The 20,012-nt window shown below is 43.2% G+C and overlaps 1 protein-coding gene across 2 annotated transcripts in view; it reads right to left on the bottom strand.

Moving 5' to 3' along the window:
- Window positions 1-20,012, bottom strand: part of col6a4a (collagen, type VI, alpha 4a) — a 75,968-nt gene that overhangs the window by 14,044 nt on the left and 41,912 nt on the right. For both annotated transcript variants that reach the window (XM_028442153.1, XM_028442152.1), the window contains 16 exons: window positions 10,453-10,518; window positions 10,326-10,379; window positions 10,151-10,186; window positions 7,195-7,257; window positions 7,065-7,127; window positions 6,926-6,988; window positions 6,771-6,833; window positions 6,614-6,664; window positions 6,481-6,516; window positions 6,347-6,409; window positions 6,172-6,234; window positions 6,073-6,108; window positions 5,971-6,007; window positions 5,874-5,885; window positions 5,265-5,758; window positions 589-685 (listed from right to left, as the gene is read on the bottom strand). In XM_028442153.1, coding sequence (XP_028297954.1) covers window positions 589-685; window positions 5,265-5,758; window positions 5,874-5,885; window positions 5,971-6,007; window positions 6,073-6,108; window positions 6,172-6,234; window positions 6,347-6,409; window positions 6,481-6,516; window positions 6,614-6,664; window positions 6,771-6,833; window positions 6,926-6,988; window positions 7,065-7,127; window positions 7,195-7,257; window positions 10,151-10,186; window positions 10,326-10,379; window positions 10,453-10,518 — 1,297 coding nt within the window. The remainder of the gene's footprint in view (window positions 1-588; window positions 686-5,264; window positions 5,759-5,873; window positions 5,886-5,970; window positions 6,008-6,072; window positions 6,109-6,171; window positions 6,235-6,346; window positions 6,410-6,480; window positions 6,517-6,613; window positions 6,665-6,770; window positions 6,834-6,925; window positions 6,989-7,064; window positions 7,128-7,194; window positions 7,258-10,150; window positions 10,187-10,325; window positions 10,380-10,452; window positions 10,519-20,012) is intronic.

Below are 20,012 nucleotides of genomic sequence, written 5' to 3' on the forward strand. Positions count from 1 at the left end.
TAATAATTAAATATATTTCTGCTATAACACAACTGTGAGATGATCTGAGATAAGCAAACCATCACACTTTCACACACTTTTTGTTCTGCTACGATTAAATGGAAAAGCTACATTTATACTTAGATATATTTTACAAATTTTATTTTTGAAATGTTTCTATTGCTCGTATTTAAGAATTTAAAAAATAAATTCAATCTAACTACTCCGTTTCTAAGTGTTACTGCTTCAATATTATTATTGTATTTTAATATTATACACATAATTCATAAATATTTAGTAATTGTTATAGTTGAAATATTAAAATGAGATTATTGACAATTACAAGCCCCCAAAAAAGTAGAGTTTTCCTTCGGTTGGGCACCCCTGCTCTTTACATTTTAAAATTACCTTTCTATATAAAAAGGGAATGAAAAAAATACACAAATGATAAAACATGTGAAAATTGTGGATATATTTGTGAATTATTTTGAGAGAAATCCATCCCCATAGGAACAAACATGTGGTTTGTTGTATCCAATGAAGCTCAGTTCATTGTGTGTGTGTGTGTGTGTGTGTGTGTGTGTGTGTGTGTGTGTGTGTGTGTCTAACCGTAGCACACGGTGCAGGTCTTCACCCTCCTCAGGTCCTCCATCAGGTCCTCAGGTTTCCTCAGCACCGTGAAGACAGAGCGACCTGAGTCGTCCACCTGAGGACGGACATCTGATTAGAATCCTTTTATTGTCATCGTTATTCTTTAGAAGCACAACAAAATTAAAAAATAGCATCTCTCTTACAAAAAAAGTGTAGCAGAAGGTAGTAGAAGATAATTAGTGCAAAAAACATCAAATCAAAGTCTGTAAAAAACTGCAAAATAAAATAGAACAGAATAGAATAGTGCAGGACATTATAATCTTTAAAAACTGTACAGTCCCCAGATGATATTTGCAAAAAAAGAGGGTCATTAAAACAGCAGATTCAGGGTTGGTTGGTGTTTGAGGCGTTCAGGGCAACAACAGCTCTTGGGTAGAAACTGTTTTTCTGTTTGTTTTTGTCTTTATTGCCCTGAAACGCCTCCCTGAGGGCAGAATTTGGAAAAGGTGGTGACCAGGGTGTGAGGAGTCCCTAAGGATGTTGTGGGCTATCCTGAGGCAGTGGGTGTTGTATACAGTATGTCTTCCAGGGATGGCAGAGGGCAGTCAATCAGTCTCTGGGCGATGTTTATGATCCTCTGGAGCTTCTTCCTGTCTGCTGTGGTGCAGCTGGTGAACCACAGCGAGATGCAGCAGCTCAGCACCGACTCCACCGAGCAGTGGTAGAAGCACAACAAGAACTCAAATTTTAAGTTGTTCTTCCTGAGGATCCTCAGAAAGTAGAGTCTCTGTTGTGTCTTCTTCAGGATTGCTGTGGCGTTAACGGTCCAGCTCAAGTCCCCACTGATGTGGATGCCCAGGAACCTAAAGTCTCCACCCCATCCCAATTTATGGTGATTGGTTGAATGACCGGTCTACACCTCCTGAAGTTGACGATCAGTTCCTTTAACTTGGAGGTGTTCAGGGTGAGGTTGCTGGTGGTGCAGTATTTTGACAGAATCTCCACCTGGACCCTATAAGCTGTCTCATCTCCTCCTGAGATGAGCCCCACCATCGTGGTATCATCTACAAACTTAATGATGGTGTTGCTCGGGTGGATGGGGGTGCAGTCGTAGGTGTAGAGGGTGTAGAGTAGGGGGCTTAGTACACAACCCTGTGGAGAACTGGTGCTGGTGCTCAGTGCTGAGGACAGGTAGTGATCCTCCAGCTTGCCTACCCCTGTGGTCAGGATGATGGTGTTGAAGGCCGAGCTGAAGTCCAGGAAGAGCAGCCTCGCATAGCTCCCTCGCTGTTCCAGGTGGGTCAGTGTGGTGTGCAGAGCGGTGGCGATGGCGTCCTCTGTAGACCGGTTGGCTCTGTAGGCAAACTGGTCGGGGTCGAGTGTGGGCGGCAGGCATGATATGATGTGACTCCGAACTAGTTTCTCAAAGCACTTCATGATGGGGGTGAGTGCCACTGGTTGGTAGTCATTGAGGCTGCAGATATTGTCCTTTTTTGGTGATGGTGGAGGACTTTAAGCAGGATGGGATGGAGCACTAGGAGAGGGACTGGTTAAATATGCTGGTGAAAATCCTTGGTCTGCGCATACCCTCAGCACCAGTCACACCGTCAGGTCCAGCATCTTTTTGGGGGTTCACTGCCCTCAGGTCCCTCCTCACTTCCTGTTCCTCTAAGGGGAAAGTCTGGCTGTGGAGGGATATCAGCTGCAGTGTGGGTCCCGCCGGTGGCTCAACCTCAAAATGGGTGAAGAAGTGGTTAAACTCCTCCGCCAATGAGGCATCCCCAGAGATTGTGGTGGTGTTGCTGGATCGGAAGTGGGTGATGTGCTGGATCCCTTGCCACATCTGCCGGCTGTTGTTGCTGCTGAAGTCCTCCTCAATCTTCTGCTTGTAGACTGCCTTGGCCTCTCTGATGCCTCTCTTCAGAGCAGCACGAGCACAGCTGTACAGCTCCTTGTCTCCAGATCTAAAGGCGCTGCTCCTCTCCTTTAGCAGTTGACCTGCTTGTTCATCCAGGGCTTCGGATTTGGAAACACCCGGATGTGCTTATCCACTGTGACGGTGTTAACACAGTGTTGGACGTAGCAAAGTACTGCTGATGTGAATACCTCCAAGTCCTGATGGCGGAAAATGTCCCAGTCTGTGCTTTCAAAGCAGTTCTGCTGCTGCTGCGGAGCACCGTTGGGCCAAGATGTCACAGTCCGAGTTGTGGGGGGTGAACGCCTTTTCAGTGGTTTGTATGCCTGAATCAGGACCAGTGACATATGATCAGAGGAGCCCAGGTGGGGCAGCTGAGTGGTCCTGTAGCCATGCTTAATGTTGGAGTAAGATTAATCCAAGGTGTTAGCTCCCCTGGTGACACATTTAATGTGCTAGTAGAATTTAGGAAGCACTACTTTCAAATCATTATGGTTAAAGTCCCCCGTGTTCACATGCACTGCTCAGGGGTGATTCTTCTGTTGCTGGCTAAGTGCTAAGAGCCATGCTAGCGCTAGCATCCGTTGGAATGTACACCAGGACAACGGCAAACTCATGTGGAATGTACAGGGGTCTGCAACTAACCATAATGAACTCCAGGTCTGCAGAGCAGTGCCTTTGGATAATGGTGGCAATTGTGCACCAGCTGTTGTTCACATAGATACAGAGCCCCCCTCCTCTGCTTTTACCGGAGTACTGGTTCCTGTCGTGTCTGTGAGCTGTGTGGCCTGCTAGCTCGATAACCGTGTCTGGAATGGATGAGTGGAGCCAGTTCTCTGTGATCAGCAGAATGCAGCAGTCCCGCACGAGTGTTTGCTGCCAGCTGAAGCTTCAGCTCATCCATCTTGTTTGCGAGGGATCTAACGTTAGAGAGGAAAATGCTGGGCAGCGGTGGTTTGTGTGGCCTTCTCCGCAGCTGTGCTAGGACGCCTGTTCGGCAGTCTTGCTTTTGTTTCCTCTCCCTGCGTCGCTGCCTCCTCCTGCTTGTGGGGAAGTATCCACGGAGAGCCCAGTGTCTGGGCTATGTCCAGCGGTATGTTATGCGTGTTAATAAAGTCCTCGGTTACGCCTTGTTCGCTCCGTAATTCAATGCGGAAAAGATCCTGTCGGCTGTAAGTGATAAGCGCACAGCAGGTCGAGCTGAGAAAAAACAAACATGCTCAGAAAAACAATAAAACACACTATCTAAGAGAGGAGCTATGTGTCGCCATTGTTCCAACATTGTGCGTGTGTGCGTGCCTGCGTGTGTGTTTGTGTGCGCACAATTAAGCGTATGCGCACCTACATCACACCTGGATGCGCACCCAACAAACATAAATATATCAGTCACACGTAGACGCAGGTGTGGCGTGAGTGAAGCTATAGTGATCAGGTGACCTTCACTATGTAGCATCGTCTACGTGTCATGTAAACACTTGTTTACTTGAAAAAGTGTTAGGCGTGCAGACGTGCAAGTCAGTAAGTGTGAGTGTATAACAGACCACAATTTAGTCCGGTTACAGTCTGTGTCACTACACCCGTCCATAGAGTGGTAGTGACTGTAGTGTTACGCTCTGAGTCAGATCATTGCTGTGATTGGACAGGATACAACACTCAACACACTGACTTGCACACGTGTATACGCCTGCACGCCTAACAATTTTTTCTAAGTGTTTACATGTCACGCAGATGGTGCTACATAGTGCAGGTCACCTGATCGCTATAGTTTCACTTACGTCACACCTGCCACTACACCTAACTACTGACATTAGGTAAGTTCAGTGAAAGTTAGCCAGGCAGAGTACGGGTGTGTTAGATCGCATAAATTTAGAAGCGATCCACCCCCCCATAGTGCGTGCGTGTGTGTGTTTTAGATGCTGAGAAAAGTACGGGCTGACTAACCCGGGGTTTCCACTTCATACGTCTCCGCTGCGCCACGGCACCGATCTGGTATTTCACCGCTGTCCGCCGTCCGGTAATTCCCACCGGTTGCGTTTTGAGTGCGCTGTGGTGCGCTCCGGTTGAACGACTGTGACATCATGAGACAGAGCAGTTCTCACGATATTTGTATAATCGCACGAGAACGCAGTTAAATGTATGTTTTATAAACGCAACAATAAAGAGATAAACAGGTCAGTATTCCTAACGAAGGAGAACAAGAAGGTTGGACTCTGGATTTGTCATAGACACACTTTTTATCAACAGAGAAGAGATAAAAATGCACCAAGTAAAATATGAACTAAATCAAAGTTGCTGCAGTTTACAGTGTAGTTACAGTATGAGAGGAAACAATATAGTGGATGTGAATCTTTTTTATACATTATGACGTTTTGGTGATGTATTTATTTGAAATATAATCTGAAGCGTTTTATTTTGAAAAGTAACCCGATATTTTATTGCGGAGTACGTGCTTAATTTCCTGTTTAGCTTCATTTGCTCTGTGCTAATTGATGCGTCGTGTTCCGGTGTCTGTCAGAAATAGAAGCCCTGCGTATATTTGGTGGAGGACACCAGACTACCACATCTGTGAAGGAGCAGACACGCAGCGCAGCAGACCTGGTGGAAATTAACACATAGAATAAAGTGGAAACCTATCAGCTCTGGTGACGTGGTGGTGACGTAACGCAGCGGAGCCGCATCCAGTGGAAATTGGGGGTAACTCTACTGTTAATCAATTCACTATGTCAGTTTCAGAGTCATGTGACCAGTGATCAGAGCTCAGGCTGTGATTGGTTCTCACCTCCATGGCACGGCTCACAGCGGGGGCGTTCCTCAGTGAAACAACAGCGGGATCCACGTTCAGTCCTCTGTATTCCATCACCGCCGTCATCACGTCCTCGGCGTCCTGCGTGGGCCCGTTGGAGAAGAACACCGCCACCTTCCTCGTCATCTTCCCAGAGCGGACGCGTTTGAAGACGTGGCGCCCCACAAAGCGCATGGCAGCGCCCAGGTGGCGTTTGTTGGAGGTCCTTTCCAGAGCCAGGTTCTGCACGGCATCCAGCAACTGGCCCCTCCTCCGGTGGTCCTGAAAGCGGATCAGGTACTTGGCATAGGAGCTGAAGCCCACCACGGACACCCGGGCCCCACGAGGACAGTTGCTCTCCGCCACCGCCACACCCTCCAGAAGAGCTAGCAACGCCGAACGCTGACGCTCAAAGGACGCCGGCGTCACGTCGTCAGACATGTCCAGACCAAAGACCAGCTCAGTGGGGTAAGACGGACACTGGGACTGATCTGAAACCAGCAGAATCTGTAGAGTTAGAGGAACCAGAGGAACCCGCAAACAGCACCAGAACCTCACACCAGAAACCTTTAGATGGTCCAGGTCCAAGAACCTTGGAGAACGTACCGATGGAACAGGCTGAGAAGAGAGAAAGAACATGGAGGTTAGAGAGCAGGTCAGCATGATGATGATGATGATGATGATGATGATGATGAACACTCACCACAGTTGTCTCTGATGTAGGAGACCAGCTGACACTCCTGTGAACACCAGCTCAGTAAGTCAGTGTGAACAAGATGAGCTTCAGTGAGGGACGAGGACTTACCTTCATGGTCCGCCCTCCAGGAGGACCTCTAGGACCCTGAGGAAGACAGGAGGACAGTCAGAGGTATGAAGGACCTCTCCAGAGTGTGAAGGTTCTCACCTTGTGTCCAGGATGTCCCCACTCTCCCTGCACTCCAGACTCTCCAGGCAGGCCCGAGTTTCCCTGCAGACGAACACATAGCTTTACTCAAACTGGAACCAGTAGAACCAGTACAGACTCCAGAGTGGGCGGAGCCTGGAAACACAGAAACCTTATGGGCGGAGCCTGCACTCACCCCTCGCCCTCTGTTTCCTTTACGTCCTGGGAGTCCTTTAGGACCCTGAAGACCGTCCTCACCCTGAAGAACAGAAGAACAGGTGTCATCGCACACACGCACATGCGCACGCACACACATTTGAGCTGACTCACCGACAGGCCGGGATAACCAGGAAAACCAGGATCTCCCTGTGAGAGAACAGAGTTAGTGTGTGTGTGTATGTGTGTGTATACACACGCTTCCTGTGTATACATTCACATATAAACACACACATTCCTCCTCTACCTTAGCACCCCTTGGACCTGGTGTTCCATATCCATCTCTGCCATCCTGACCCTGAAACACAACCAACACAGTTACATGTACACGTACACACACACACACACACACACACACACACACACACACACACACACACACACACACACACACACACACACACCGACATTCCTCTGGGTCCTAAAGGTCCTGCGGCTCCTTTATCTCCAGGATCTCCAGGTTGTCCCTGAAACACAAAGTTCAGGTTTCCCATCAAGTCAGGATGATGATGGTGATGGTGATAATGATTATGATGACGATGATGATGACATCACCGACCTTCTGTCCATTGCCTCCTCTTCGTCCTCCTGCTCCAGGTTCTCCAGGTGTTCCAGCTCGGCCCTGCAGTAATAAAAACCACAGATGCGTTGTCAACACACATTCATCATCATCACTAACTAAAGCTGCTGAAGCTTACTTGAGGTCCAGGTAGCCCGGGGATCCCTCTGGGACCAGGTTGACCTCTGACCCCTCTGGGACCCTGGGGGCGGACAGATGGCATCAGAGCGGATTTTACATGTTCTCTCTGTGGGTTAGCTGGGACTCACCTGAGGACCTGAAGCTCCAGGAGTGCCCTGTACTCCTGCTGCCCCAGGCTGTCCACGAGCTCCCTGCACACACACACATCTGTTTGTTACACACACACACACACACTGGGATTTATTTACTGGTGATTAGTTCATATCTCCTTCAGCTCCGTGGTCCAAACTGAAACTGTAGCCACACACGCACGCACACACACACGCACGCACACGCACGCACACACACACACACGCACGCACACGCACGCACACACACACGCACGCACACGCACACACACACACACGCACGCACGCACGCACACACACACGCACGCACGCACGCACGCACGCACGCACGCACGCACACGCACACGCACACGCACACACGCACGCACACACACGTCTGTTGTTTTTTTTGTCCATTGAAGTCGATGAGGACTACTTAAAGCGACCAGGGATGAGAAAGAGAGGGGAGGCGTCTACCTGTTGGTACGCAGGTGATTAATGAGGTCAATATGAGCTCGAAAGGAATGGAGCACTGGGACAGACACCAGGAACACACAGTGGGGGAGTCAGTGGGTGGGTTGATGGCTGCTCTTTCATTGCCTGTCTCTGGTTCTCCTCGTACAGCTCAACCACTGTGACCAGCAGCACCAGGTGGATTGGTCCATGGTAGCGTGCTCCCAGGAGTCAGGGTTGATGTAAAACACTTTCAGCGATGCCTTCAAGGTGTCTTTGAAGCGTTTCTTCTGTCTTTAATTTCTTTATTTATGTCTTTCCTGTGAGCTCTTGCCATGCTGTAGTTCACCAAAGAACAATCAGTCTTCTGCCATGTGAACTACATGCCCTGCCCAGTGCAGCTGTGTGTACATCTGGATGGGGAAAATGCTGGACATGTCTGCACGAGTAAGCACCTCAGTGTCTGGAATCATTTCTTGCCATTGGACGTTGAGGAGTTTCCTGAGGCACGTAGAGTGGACGTAGTTCAGCTTCTTGACCTAGTGTTGCTACACTGTCTATGTCTCACAGGCATAAAGCAGTGTGGGAATCACCACTGACCTGTACCTTCAGCTTCGGTTCAAGGCTAAAACCAAGTCTGTTCCACACATTGGTTCGTAGCCTGCCGAAGGTCGACTGGCTTTTGCGATTCTGGCAACCACCTCAACGTCTATAGTGGTATTCTGAGAAAGTGTGCTGCTAAGACAGGTGAACCTGTTCACTGCACTGAGTTTCTGGCCATCGACTGTGATTTGGGGCTCAACATAGGGTTCCCTGGGCCTGGGTGGGGCAGAACTTCTGTTTTCTTTGTGCTGATGATCAGGCCAAAGTTGGTGTAGGCAGCGGATAACTTGTCACCACTGTGTTTCAAACCAGCATTGAGAGCACAGTCAACAGCAAACAGAAAGTCTCTGATAATGTCTGTCATAACCTTGGTTTTTGCTTGAAGCCTACGCAGGTTGAACAGTTTGCCATCTGTATGGTACTTGAAGCTGATTCCAACGTCACGATCTCTGAAGGCATCCGTCAGCAATGCAGAACACATGAGGCTGAAGAGAGACAGTGACAGCCTTGTTTTACACCATGTGACACAGCGAATGGCTCGGATGTCTCCCCATTGTCCTGGACTCTTGCCTGTATGCCATCATGGAACTGCTTCACAATGGCTATGAAACTATGTGGACATCCGTATTTGGCCATAACTCACGGTATCAAAGGCTTTAATCAGGTCGACATATGTTGAGAACAGGTCAGAGTTCTCTTGCAGCAAACACTATGTCTACTGTCCCGCACTCTTTCTAGAAGCAACACTGGCTCTCAGGCAGAAGTCCCTGGTCAAGGTGTGTTGCGAGGTGATTCATCAGGATCCTGGCAAGCATCTTGCCTGCCATGGAAAGGAAAAATATAGCTCAACGGTTTCCCTTCCGTCACATCAGTCATACCAGGGAGTATACTGAGAGAAGCGTGGCTGTCATTTTGTGCCTACAGCCCCTCTGACCACCACCAAGATTCATGAACAATTCATACAAGACAATGTAGGTAAAGTGCCTTGCCCAAGGACACACCAACAATGACTTGGACAGAGCAGGATTGTATCCCCCAACTCTTCAGTTACTGGATGACCCACTCTACCACTGAGCCACGGTCGCCCATTTACCGGTGATTAGATAGGAACTGATCACTGGTAAATAAAGCCCAGTAAAACAATAACTGGTAAATATAGTAACGATAGCAGCTCTAACAACTGGTACTGATACATTTGGTGATATTACAGCCTGTGAATGCAGTACAGGCACGCATTTACTCCTTCTCCAAATAATATCACCTGTCCAATGAAACCTGTTTCGTTTGCCGATGTCCGTGTGTGTGTAATAAGTCTGTGTATTTGTAGAATGAAGTGTTTACAAGGTTGGTCTGGGACACTCTGATAGACTGATCATTGGTTTACAGCTCAGCTTGTCTGGGACATTTGGATGGTCTATGCTCCCCTGCTATTCTGTTTGTCCTTCTGTTCACTAACCCCAACCAGTGGAACCAGATGTTCTCCAGCTCTGAACCTGGTTTCACTGGAAACCTTCCTATAAAAAAGAGGGAGGTTTTTCTTCCCACTGTCGCTAAATGCTTGTTCATGTGGATCTTGTTGGATTCTTTCTTTTTATATTTTGTTAAGCACGCTGAGATGACTTTGTAGTAATTTGCGCTTTAGAAATAAAGTGGAGTTGAGTTTAAAGAGGATTTAACTTTTATTCTGAATTAAAGAGGAATTAAAGCTCCCATGTAAACGTGGCCAGAGTCATTCCTGTCAGCGTAACCTTGAATCTCATCAGCTTTGCTGTTCAGCTGTGTGTCCTGCATGGCTAAGCAACATGTAGGACACGTCCCACACACAACTGTCTGTCACACACACACACACACACACACACACACACACACACACACACACACACACACACACACACACACACACACACACACACACACACACCTTCTCTCCAAGTTGTCCTCGTCTTCCATCAGGGCCCTGAACACAAAGCAGACAGGACTTCAGATGTGTGTGTGTGTGTGTGTGTGTGTGTGTGTGTGTCATGTTTCCTCTTGTTACAGACTTCAGTATGAGTCAGTCCAACAGTAAAACGGTTCTCCTAATGATGTGACCTCACCGGGTTCCCCTCCACTCCGCTCTCCCCAGGCCTCCCATCCTGTCCTGGAGGTCCCTGCAGGTTCACACAGAAGAGGAGAATGTTAGAACTTAGAACCCAGAGGAGGACCATGGTCCCTCTCTCTTACTGGTAGTCCTGGGTTCCCCTGCTCTCCTTTGGTTCCTGGCGTGCTGTTATCACTTCCTGGTTCTCCCTGAGGACAAGCAGAAGGTGGAGGTGAGCGATGAGGTGCAGCTGTGCAGCAGATGTTCTCCAGCTGTGTGTGACTCAGTTGATGAGTTTACTAACATGTCTGAGGTGATGAAGAGCAGCTGAGCAAGCTCTAAACTACCAATGTGGGTTTTATCCAAATAACTTCCTCAGCCGCTCACAAAGGATTATGATGACCATTTTAAAACTTTAAAACTAATTCATTATGGAAGAAAGTTGTTTTATTAAAATCTATACACACATTATCCATTCATTCCATCTATTTTCAGAACTGCTTGTTCCTGTATTTCATTGTCACACAAACATTGTTTATTCTTGATTTACGTTTTTTTCCTAGAAGATCAATAATATATTTCATCAACAATGTTTCTCAAACATCAGCTTTTTATGTCAGTCTGTGCAGCATCAGTTTGATATTTTCATATAACAAACATGTTGTGTGTCTTTAAGGTAAAGAAGAAGAAAACTAGAAGATAAATCTTTGCGTTCCATGTGTTGCAGACAATAAAAGTTCTTCCTCTGAGACTGAAGGACCTCCATGCAGAGACCACTACACGTTAGCTTAGCACGTAGCCATCAGTCCCACATCTTTAGCATAGCTGCCAACCCTCATGCATTTGCTGTGAGAGTCAAGCAATTGGTTGATTTCTCACTCTAAAAAAGAATCAGTCCAAACTAAAGTCTCTGAGTAAGTGGCAGCGCGTGTGTGTGTGTGTGTGTGTGTGTGTGTGTGTGTGTGGACGTGGAAGCGTGGAAAACTGGTGTTTGGAGTTTTGTGAGTGAGTTTGCACTTTTTAAAATTTCTGGCCTATTTCGTCACTTTGTGATAGTTTTACATGGTCTCGGTTTCTTTTGAGCGTTTTTTGGTTAGATTACATAGTTTAGTCAATTGTTTCCTTCCCAGGTGAGCATGACAGCTCAGGAGAGCTCTGTGGGGCGGAGCTAGGCCTGGGTGATTATATGATCGCGATTAATGATTGTGAGAAATTTCAGGTCGATTACGGTGATCAGCTGTGAGCATATTGACTCAATCACACATGGTGGAAATGTGTGTGGTTGCAAGACACATCCAGTAGATGGCGGTAATGCAGCGCTTTGGATGCAAACCGCAAAATACTCCATAAAGAAGAAGGTGGCGGCCATGTGCGTGACAACAGCCAATCAGAGTCCACTTTTTCCTGCTCCACTTCCGCTTGTAAGTTGCTGCAGATGTGAACAGAATGAGCCAACGTGGAGCTGAGAGCAGCAAAACAGATGTCAGCCATGACTTGGAGTTATCCTCCAAAGATGAGGCTATTATTGAGAAGAAAAGTTACTCAACGTCGGTTGTGTGGCGGTGGTTTGGGTTTCTCCGAAGTGACGTGGAACAAATTAAGTCTATGTGTAAGGTACTGTATGTCGGCGGTCAGTGTCCTCAAAAACCGGCAACACAACAAATTTGTTTAATCATCTGAAGAAGTGTCACCAAAGTAGAGTCTGCACAGCCTGCCACTGCTGCTAGCACACGTAGCATTAGCAGTTCAACCACTACTGGTGATGCAGCCACCAAACCAAAGCAGCAATCAATAGTGTCATCTTTTGTGCCCATTGTTTCTTATGATCAACATTCCAAGAGGAGAAAAACGATTAGTCACGTGATTGCTTTTTGTCTAGCAAAAGACATGATGCCTTTATATATATATATATATATATATATATATATATATATATGTGTGTATATTTCTCTATATTTATTTTATTTTATTTGCTTTGTATGTTAATATAATGTTTGGTTTATTGTTTTAAATATTGACCATGAGAAATATTGTTTTTTTAAAGGCATTTGATTGGAGGATTCAATGCTGTTAATTACATTTTTTCATTATCCTCAAGGGGGCGATTTGTTAATTATGGATCCTACATACCTGCAAAAACAGTCCGGACTGTAAACTAGTTCCTGTTATTTTATATTTTTCTACCTTTGTTATACTGTTGAGTAAAATGTTTTTAAAATATTTTTCTATGTTCATCTTATTAAATTTGCTTTATTTACTTCGTATGTTAATAAAATGTTGAAGTAATCTCTAGTGTCTTTAGTTTTCAGAACAGATGCTTTAAAACTGGCAGTTTGAAAGCAAATTAAAAAAATCGTGATAATAATCGAGATCGGACGATATGAAAAAAAATAACATCGTGTTCATTTTTTTTCCATAATGCCCAGCACTAGGCGGAGAAGCTGTGTACGGGGTCAGGCGTCTCTGTGGAGGAATGTATTAAGGCGATCGGTGAAGTGGTGGGTTTTGGGAGCGTGAAGTTAGCCTCTCGTGTGAACAGCGCGGTGTAGAGCAGGGAGAAGGCCAATCAGCTGGTGATCCATGGTGCTCTGATTCCAGTGTTACCATTGGGGAACCCTCCAAAAAAAGTAATGATCTCAAATGTTCCTCCATTTCTAAAGAACAGTCTCCTTGAGAAGGAGCTGTCCCAGCACGGTCAGTTTGTGTCTCTGATCAAACTGATCCCATTGGACAGCAAGTCTCTAAGCTGAGACATGTCGTGTCCTTTAGGAGGCAGGTCTTTATGGTCCTCAGCGGGAAGCAGGAAATAAACGTGATGATGAGATTCTGCATCGATGACTTTGATTATACTGTTCACGTCACTTCTGACAGTTTAAAATGTTTCGTTGCGGGGCGCCGATCTGCTGACGCAGCGGCACCAAGGCCTGTCAGCCTGGGGGGCCTGCGTGATCGTCAATGTGACTCTCAAATTGGAGGTTCAGAAACACAGGGTGAAGCGTACACATCGGAGGTCACGGAGGGAGCACTGATTCATTCTGTTTCACAGAGCAGGGGGGGGGGGCTGTCTCACATGGGGAGGGGTCTCCTGCTAATGGCAGTCAGAAGTTAACATTCACACTCACTGGTCTGAATGAGGGTTTACTGGAGGAGGAAGATGTAGCACTGGATGGAGATTCCCTGAAATCTTCAACAAAACCTAAAATTACAGGAAAAACTGCTAGAAGTGCAAGAAAGTTTCAAAGGTCGACACACACGTCATCTCTTCACAGGAAAAAGGAAAAACAGGGCAGGCACACACTGATGCCACTTCACCTGATACACACACACACTCACAGGAGACACACACACTGACCGGGTGCACACACACTGACAGGAGACACACACACTCACAGGAGACACACACTCACAGGAGACACACACACTGACAGGAGACACACACACTGACAGGAGACACACACACTGACAGGAGACACACACTCACAGGAGACACACACACTCACAGGGTGCACACACACTTATGCAGGACACACACAGACACACAAGATACACACAGAGATTCACAGCACACACTTAGAGATTCAGAAGAACACAGGACACACACACACACACACTCACAGAATGCACACACACTGACTCACAGGACATAGATGTGGGGCCCCTCCCTTACGCTGGAATAGGGGGAGACCAGCAAAGCGAATTCTCTTTTCAGAAGATAAAATCTTTCCTCAAGGACACAAAGGGAATGATGCTGGAGACACAACCTCCTCACCTACTAAGTTTTTATGGAGCGATTTATTCAACAGAATAACAAACATTTTGAATTTAAATGAGTTTCTATCAGAACTATTTGTTTCCCTTGTAGGAAAATGTTCTTTTTATGTGATTTATCGCTACTTTAGGTAATATGCGTTTATTTTCAGAAGCCCAGGTTGCATAATTATATATGTTAAAGCTGAACATTGTATTTTGGTCGAGCGTCTGAGGAGTTTTAGTGACAAAAACATTTCTGAACAAACATAATAATGAAGATAGAAGTCTATCCTGTACCAAGAACTAGTTTAGTTCCTGATGCATTCAGTTAGTGCTGGTGTAATAGTCATAATGAAGTACTAATCACGCTGCTCGATTATGTATGATTTGTAGTTTTCTGATGATGTCAGCGGTGGTATTAGAACATACAGTAGGACAATAGTCAAGGTTGGATAATATCAGAGCTTGTATAATCACTTTTATGACTTTTCTTGTCAAAAAATCCGCATATCTCTTAATCATAGTGATCATTCTTCCCATTTTGGTAAACATACCGTGTATATGTTTTGACCACAGTAATTTATTAACTATTGTTATTCCCAGAAGCTTTGTTTCATGGAGTTATGTAACTGTCCTGTACTTAAGATGTAATAAATGATTCAGATTGATAGAATGGTTCAAACCCATTAACATACAGTGTGTCTTTGATATATTTAAAACTAGTTTGTTTTTATTGATCCATTCAGCAGCAGCATTTAACTCTGACTGTAGGACAGTAATCAGCTCTACTGTAGTAGCAGCTGATGTATACATTGTTGAGTCGTCTGCATACAGAACCATTGTGGCTTTTGTAAGAGCTGGTGGTAGATCATTAGTAAGTAGGGATGTAACGATTCACTCAACTCACGATACGATTCGATTCACGATACTGGGTTCACGATACGATTTTCTCACGATTTATTTTACAAAATGGGACTGTAGACAAATGATGACTGAAAAATATTCCTTTATTTTTTTGGGGAAAATACGGTACTATTTTCCTTTTATTTTTCATTGTCAAAAGAATCCCTTGATAAACTATTCAAAACAATGCAATTTAACTAAAAATAAATCTTGAATGAAATAAATAATACAAATGAAGAAGAAGCCTATTAATTTAAATTCTGGTTCTATAGTAAACAATTAAAAACTAAATAATAGTTATTTTTCTTTTTAAAAGTGCAACTGTTTTTTGTGTCTTAACAATTAGACTTTAAAAAAACAAAAAAACAGTCATTTTACTGTATTTACGTCAGATATTTGTTTAGACCAGCAGAGGGCGCTGGTAACCCAGTAGTTGGTTGGCATGCAGATATTCCACCAGTGAAGAAGAGAAGCTATGCTAGCAGACAGAGTTAATAGAAAAACGTGACTTTTACAGATATTCATGTAATATTACAGATATTCTTTCGGTGCTAAAGGAGTAAAGAATCATTTATGAGCATGTTTAACAGTAAATGGTGGCCAGAAAAAAAATAGTAGCAGATTCCGCCCGCCACATCCGCTTCTGGAAGGATTAATATATAGCGCCCTCTGCTGTTTAAAAAAAGTACTGCGATTCAATTTTCAGAGCATCGATGTGAACCGTGGTATCTATGAATCGATTTTTAACTGCCTTACGATTAATCGTTACATCCCTATTAGTAAATATATAATAAAGGACCAAGAACACTACCCTGTGGTACTCCGCATACCAAACTTCCGATGTTGGAATAACAACATTGGGTTCTCCTTGTTAAGTAACTATTAAACATGTAAAAGCAGAATCATCAAATCCATAAGCAGTCAATTTATTAATGAGTATTTTATGATCAATTATATCAAAAGTAGCAGAGAAATCTAGCGTTAGGCCCATTAACAGCTTTTCTTCAGAGTGTCAGCCAATCATCAGTCACTGTGGTCAGAGCTGTTTTCTATAAACGTGCTGATTGTTAATGAACAGTTCATTGTTATTATAATAACTGTTCACTTGTGCAAACACCATATTTACACCATATTTTCCATGACTTTACCAATTGCTGTGAATAAACTTATTGAATGAATATTTTGACCAGAAAATAGTTTCTTCTTGTTTTTTAATAGAGGAATAATTTCCAGTCGTGTTGACAAACATCTGTAGTTAAGCTTAGATTTATTATGTAACAAATGGCTGCTTCCACAAAATCTACTGCCATCTTCAGAAGGTTTTTATTCATTTCATCAACAACCCAGTGGTTTGTTTTTAATATTCTTTATCATTTTTTCAACTTCACTCAGTTTTACGTTCTGAAATTTGAAAACATATTTTTTCTCCATCATTTCATTCTTTATGGATAAGTTTGATGTCTTACAAGTTGTTGACATTTTCTCCCTTACTTTATGTGAAAAGTAATCATTAAAATTATTTGCTATATCTGCCGGATTATTTAAAAATTGATCAACATCAATGAAAGTTGGCATTGTTTTCTATTTCTACCAGTTAAATCATTGATTATATTCCACTTTTTTTCTTTCTTACTATGTTCAATTTCTTCCTCATAAAACAATTTATTTTGTGTCCTATTGAGTTTTGTGACATTGCGTACATTACGATACACATTCCAGTCTTTTTGATTCCCTGTTAAAATGACTGTTTCTTTGCTTTATATTTTTATTTAACTCCAGTGTTTTGACATTTTTAACTGTAAACCTCCTGAATGGCACATGTTTGTCTGCTATACATTCACATGTGTTTCTGCAAATACATTTGAGCATTACATTACTACGACCTCCATTAAAGCCTGTAAAACTGTGATAACAGCCCGAGTCACGTTATTAAAATACCTTTGGGCCCTGGTGTGAGGTTACAGACCCCTGACCAGGGGAAGAGGGTTAGGAGACCCCACTATCAGAGCTGGACCCTCTCAATTTAATTCATGGTGAAACAATGCAGATGATAAGTTGGTTATGTTACTGTTAACTTCATTCATGTACAGCATTTCTGTAAAATAAAGAAACAGAATAAATGTAACATGTTGTTATGATTTAATGTTATTTAATTTGTTTTTGTGGATAAAACAAAGTCGATCACACTGAGCCCTGAGTGACTGAATAACCTGAGTGGAGAACTCTGTACAAACCTCCACTGACAAAAAGGGGAGGGGCCATGCAATGGTGAATACTGCATAGTGCGGTTGCCGTCAACTCTTTTGTATCAGTTCTTAACCCACGGTGTCTAACCTGTGCCCGTTCTGCTCCCACAGAGAAACCGTTTTTCATTGTTTTATTCTTGTTACTTTTTTGTTTGATGTCCCAGATTGTTTTGGCCTCACTTTTAACACACATTTGTTTATTTTAGCGATCAGTGAGGTAAAAAGTTGAGTGCCGGTTCAGGGCAAAATGGCCGTGTATCACAGTAGGAGGAATAAAGTCAATGGATGTGGAGATGATGATGATTTTTAAGAGAATGATCAGAATGAGGTAAAGACTGATTTTCTTTATTTTAAGTCATGTGACAACCTGCAGGAGTTTGAAAAACTGTGGTCTCAATGTGTGCTGTGTGATAACAAAGTATAATGCATTTTCTTTTAGACTTCCTATTGTCTATAGTTCAGCTGCCTTCTAGCATTTTCTAACTTTTTACGGCTAAAAATGAGTCATATTTTGGTACTAGTAAAACTAAGGAAAGAACTAATTTCAAGTGTGCATTAATAATGTATATTTGCTTAAATATTTGGTGAGAACTGTCTGGGATTCAAAAATATTTCCAAGGTCCTCTTGCAATGTGTTTAAGTACCTCTAGGGGTACACATACCCCTGGTTGAGAAACACTGTTCTAGATTGCACCAAATAGCTTTTATAGCATCAACATTTCCTGAGGGAGACAACGTTATTTATTGATTTTTAATCTCCATAATGGAAATGTCTCTTGATTTAATTTCATAAATCTGGGCACCTTATGATGTGTTAAAGCATGTAAAAGCAATGAAAGCTTTGTAAATGTTTAAATGCTAATAGATCAGTACTATGTTAGTAGCTGAATGATTACTGCAGCAATCTGGGTTTGAAAGTTCACTGTGAGGATGTAAATTCAGGCATTCATTGTGATTTTTGGCCCATTTTGAGCCAATTTTCAACTTGTGCGTCTATTTTGTAAGTTTCTGCTCGATCGTGTATTGTGTAGTATACATACTGTAGTATACAAAGTGTAATACACATGGTGTAGTACATATAGTGTAGTATACATACTGTAGTATACATAGTGTAATACACATGGTGTAGTACAAATAGTGTAGTATACATACTGTAATATACATAGTGTAATACACATGGTGTAGTACATATAGTGTAGTATACATACTGTAGTATACATAGTGTAATACACATGGTGTAGTACATATAGTGTAGTATACATACTGTAGTATACAAAGTGTAATACACATGGTGTAGTACATATAGTGTAGTATACATACTGTAGTATACATAGTGTAATACACATGGTGTAGTACATATAGTGTAGTATACATACTGTAGTATACATAGTGTAATACACATGGTGTAGTACATATAGTGTAGTATACATACTGTAGTATACATAGTGTAATACACATGGTGTAGTACATATAGTGTAGTATACATACTGTAGTATACATAGTGTAATACACATGGTGTAGTACATATAGTGTAGTATACATACTGTAGTATACATAGTGTAATACACATGGTGTAGTACATATAGTGTAGAATACATACTGTAGTATACATGGTGTAATGTACATGGTGTAGTATACATGGTGTAGTGTACATGGTGTAGTGTACATGGTGTAGTGTACATGGTGTAGTATACATACTGTAGTATACATGGTGTAGTGTACATGGTGTAGTACATATAGTGTAGAATACATACTGTAGTATACATGGTGTAGTGTACAAGGTGTAGTGTACATAGTGTAGTGTACATAGCGTAGTGTACATAGTGTAGTGTACATGGTGTAGTGTACAAGGTGTAGTATACATAGTGTAGTGTACATAGTGTAGTGTACATGGTGTAGTGTACAAGGTGTAGTATACATAGTGTAGTGTACATAGTGTAGTGTACATGGTGTAGTGTACAAGGTGTAGTGTACATAGTGTAGTGTACATAGTGTAGTATACATGGTGTAGTGTACATGGTGTAGTATACATAGTGTAGTGTACATAGTGTAGTATACATGGTGTAGTGTACATGGTGTAGTATACATGGTGTAGTATACATGGTGTAGTATACATGGTGTAGTATACATGGTGTAGTATACATGGTGTAGTGTAGATGGTGTAGTATACATGGTGTAGTATACATGGTGTAGTGTGCATGGTGTAGTGTAGATGGTGTAGTATACATGGTGTAGTATACATGGTGTAGTGTACATGGTGTAGTGTAGATGGTGTAGTATACATGGTGTAGTATACATGGTGTAGTGTACATAGTGTAGTGTACATGGTGTAGTGTACATGGTGTAGTATACATGGTGTAGTGTACATAGTGTAGTGTACATGGTGTAGTGTACATAGTGTAATATACATGGTGTAGTGTACATGGTGTAGTGTACATAGTGTAATATACATGGTGTAGTGTACATGGTGTAGTGTACAAGGTGTAGTGTACATGGTGTAGTGTACATGGTGTAGTGTACATAGTGTAGTGTACATAGTGTAGTACACATGGTGTAGTGTACAAGGTGTAGTATACATGGTGTAGTGTACATGGTGTAATATACATGGTGTAGTATACATGGTGTAGTATACATAGTGTAGTGTACATAGTGTAGTGTACATAGTGTAGTGTACATAGTGTAGTGTACAAGGTGTAGTATACATGGTGTAGTGTACATGGTGTAGTGTACATAGTGTAGTATAATGGTGTAGTGTAGATGGTGTAGTATACATGGTGTAGTGTATATGGTGTAGTATACATAGT

The sequence above is a fragment of the Gouania willdenowi genome, unplaced genomic scaffold, assembly GCF_900634775.1.
Source record: "Gouania willdenowi unplaced genomic scaffold, fGouWil2.1 scaffold_3_arrow_ctg1, whole genome shotgun sequence".
Classification (NCBI taxonomy): domain Eukaryota; kingdom Metazoa; phylum Chordata; class Actinopteri; order Blenniiformes; family Gobiesocidae; genus Gouania; species Gouania willdenowi.